The following is a 3,449-nucleotide window of genomic DNA, read 5'->3' as shown; positions in this document are numbered from 1 at the left end:
CTCACTGGGGACTCCAGGGAAATCAACTGGACCTTGTTACCTTGAGAACTTCAGCCCATCGGTATCAATGGGAGCTTTAGGAGGGTGCAAGATTTATGAGAAGGAGCACAGTGCCCAGTGGGCATGACATTGTCTAAGAGAGGATGACACCCACCTTTCAGTTTCCTAGACTTATTCCTGGATACAGGTAAGATTTACCCTAGCCCACTTCCAAGTGTCTGAGGGGGTATTTTTTTCTGCTAGAGCAGGGGAGAAGGTAGATGCCAACCCAACAAATATATTCTCTACCTCGTCCAACCCACTTAGCAGTTCTGAAAAGCAAGGTATTATCTCCATTTGACAAATGACAAGACTGTCCGTTAGAGCAGTGGATCTGTAATAACCCCAGACTGACTTCTCCAGATGAGTCCCACAGGTAGGTAATGTGAATTTTACCTATCATTTTAAGTTCTGACAACAAGAACTTTAAGTGTCTCTACTGAACTTCATAAGTTCACTGGACAGTTATTCTCTTTGCTTTTTACATACTGTTCTGATCTTTTTAAATATTTTATTATTTTTGTGAGAAAAGTAATTTGTGTTCTCTGGGAAAAGAAAGATTAGTAGAAAGAAAGAAAACAAAGAAATGAAATCACCTGCTAGCTCACAACTCAGAAAACCACTGTTAACCTTTCATGTATTTAACAAAAACAGACAGATTCTGTAGATGATATTAGAAGCTGCTTTATTTTTCCACGAATCATGACGTCTCTGCAATGCACATGTGTGAAAATCTGCTACTGAAACATAGAGCAAGCAAACACTGGCAGGTGGGTCAAAAGGCTACTGGTAGCAGGAGGAATGACTAAAGCAAAGTATTACCATAAGGTTAAAACATATGGCCTGACAAATGCCTGCCAGGGACACTACACATAAGGAATGTCTTCAGTGTCCCTTCGTGGGGCCCTGCAGCCACCCCTGAATTCCCTTGGACCCCTAGGATAGAAGGGGTCCTGTAAATTTCTTTGCATCCACAAAAACGCCCCCAATTTCTGTTTGCTTTTTCTCCTTTTATCCTCCACCCTAGCCATGTTGTCAAATTCTCTTATCATGTCCTCATTGCTGAAATTCATATCATGTATGGCTTCCTTATATTGCTTGAGGTACTGAGCCAGCCCCTTGTTGGTTTTTCTTTTGGCTTTCCTGGGTATATCATCCTCAGCTGGGCGCTTTCCTGCAGCCCTTGTTTCACTTTCTGGCTCTCCCTCACTCTCTGGCTCTCTTTCACTGTCTGGCTCTCCTTCACCCTCTGCCCTTCCCCCTCTCTCTGGCTTTCCCTCTCTCTCTGATCCTCCCTCCATCTGTGACTTTCCCTTCCTCTCTGACTTTCCTTCTCCTTTTGCCTTTCCCGCACTCTCTGGCTTTTCTTTATCCTTTAACGGTTCCTCATCTCTCTTGCCCTTGTTTTCTGTCTTTCCCTCGTTTTCTAACTTCTTGTCTTCCAGAGTACAAGCTACTTCTGGCTTTCCCTCGTCCGGTGGCTGTTCTTCATTTTCTATCTTTCCTTGGTTCGAAGGCATTCCTTCATTTTCATTGAAGAGTTTTTCCATTTCGAGATTTCCCCTCCTTTTCCTTTCCTGGGGGATGCGGGTGGAGGGAAGAGGAGACAAAGAGGAGACATGGGAGACTGAGGGCATGGGGTGGAATGCAGGTCTGGATAGTACTTGCATCTCACCCCTGGTGAAGGTTCCCCTAAGCTGGCCGGGCCTCCAAGAGGGCCTTCTGCCCACCACGTAGCCCGCCACTCCTCCCACACACGTGAGCCAGCCATTACCTGGCAGGCTCTGCCACTTTCTCTGCACTGGTTCAGCCTGGTAAGGTGTGTGTTCATGTGGGTAAGGGGATGGGCAGGGGCCCCAATTCGGCCCTGACTGTGCCCTTCACACTCTCAAGCCTTGTGGGCCCCTGTCCATGCCGCCCCCTGCTTTCACGGACCTGCGGGGATTCTGGACAGGTTGCTCCTCCTTTTCAGGCCTCTCAGAGCGCTGGGAACAACAGACGCACAGACCTGCGGACAGACAGGAGACAGGGGCAGGGGCTGCGCGCTTAGCGGGCTCACAGGGACTCGGTTCCCTTTCCTGAGTCCAGGCCCTGTTCACCCACCGTTTTCCTCCCCTACCTCCCCCGCACCCCAGCCGCCATTTCTTTCCAGGCCTCGGGCACCAAACCAGGATGCTTTCCAAACTGCGTTTGTCTCTGTGTCCCCCTCCCCCGGAGGCAACCTGCCCCAGCGCCACCTCATTTTTGCGGAGATCAAGTGTTTCCATGGGCGTAGATTGTGAGAAGGGGTTATTTCCAGAATATGTCTACGTTTCACTGTCGCACTGCGGGGTCGCTACCCCCACCCCCCATTACCAGCACTAAAATGGATGGAGGACTCAGTGCAAGGGGGCGTCGAAGAGGTGAGCCAGGCTTGCTTCGGGGGTTCTCCCTCCGCTGCCCCCGCCCCCGCCGACTCCGCATCCCCCTCCTCACCAATCTAACGGAACCCTTCTCCGCCCCCTCCCCAATCCTACTGCCAGCCCCCTCCATCCCTGTCCCAGGGTCCGCCGGCAGCGCCCGCCTTCACACTGACCTGCGGGGACCCAGGACAGGCCTGTGCCTTCTCCGGCTCGCGGAAGCCCGCTCGCTGCTCCCCCGCCGCCTGGGCAGCTCAGACAGCTGATTCTGCGCGGGCGCCGGGACCCGACAGCTGGGCGGGCTGGCGGGCGGGCGCGGGGGCTGGTGCCCACGTAGGCGCCGGGCGGGTCACGTGAGCACCGCGTCACCGGAGCTCGGCCCCCGCTCTTGCCTGACACACCTCACCTTGGAGCTCGGCCCCCCCCTTGCCTAACATACCTCACCTTCTATCCCTGAGGGACCGAAGGCTGGGGACGGTCGGAGTCTCGGTGCGTTTGTGTAGCAAAATGGGGTCGCGGAGTAGAGGAGAGGTGGCTTTCTGACCCCAGGTGCTTTACCTGACGCAGCTCACAGCATCCTCGCAAGGCATCTCTCTCTGATGCCCATTATCGCCAGGTGTGACAGCTGATCAGTGAGGGTACCGGACTTTGCCAAGAGCGCTCAGCCCCAGAACTCCACAGCCCACTTTCAATATCGGCTCTGCCTGACTCCAGAGCCCGGGGGATAGTGGTGCCTGCCAGGAAGCTGAGCTGCCACCTTGAGTGGCAGTGTTCCTGGGGTTGTGTCCTGGGCCTCCTCTCTCCTCAGTCCTCAAGTTGTTTCTCCCTGTGTGATCTCATTCATTTCCAGTAAACACCGATGACTCCCAGATCTACATCTCCAGGCTGTTCCCTTCTCCGTGTCTCATATCAGCTTTGCCAACTGTCTATTGGACATCACCACCTGAGTGTCCCTGACGGACCCCAAAGCCCGTGTACCCCAAATTGATTTCACCAACTTCCTTCTTGCCA

At 53.2% G+C, this 3,449-nt stretch overlaps 1 protein-coding gene across 1 annotated transcript; it reads right to left on the bottom strand.

Moving 5' to 3' along the window:
• Nucleotides 1-648: 648 nt before the first annotated feature.
• Nucleotides 649-2,788, bottom strand: TCEAL2 (transcription elongation factor A like 2). The gene is made up of 3 exons (XM_002831906.5): nt 2,615-2,788; nt 1,975-2,047; nt 649-1,616 (listed from the first exon to the last, which is right to left on the bottom strand). The coding sequence occupies exon 3, from the start codon at nt 1,587-1,589 to the stop codon at nt 906-908; it is 684 nt and encodes a 227-aa protein (XP_002831952.1). The 5' UTR covers nt 1,590-1,616; nt 1,975-2,047; nt 2,615-2,788; the 3' UTR covers nt 649-905.
• Nucleotides 2,789-3,449: the final 661 nt, after the last annotated feature.

The sequence above is a fragment of the Pongo abelii genome, chromosome X (assembly GCF_028885655.2).
Source record: "Pongo abelii isolate AG06213 chromosome X, NHGRI_mPonAbe1-v2.0_pri, whole genome shotgun sequence".
NCBI classification, from domain to species: domain Eukaryota; kingdom Metazoa; phylum Chordata; class Mammalia; order Primates; family Hominidae; genus Pongo; species Pongo abelii.
Note: the sequence above shows the minus strand (reverse complement) of the source record. Positions and strands in the feature narration are given on the sequence as shown.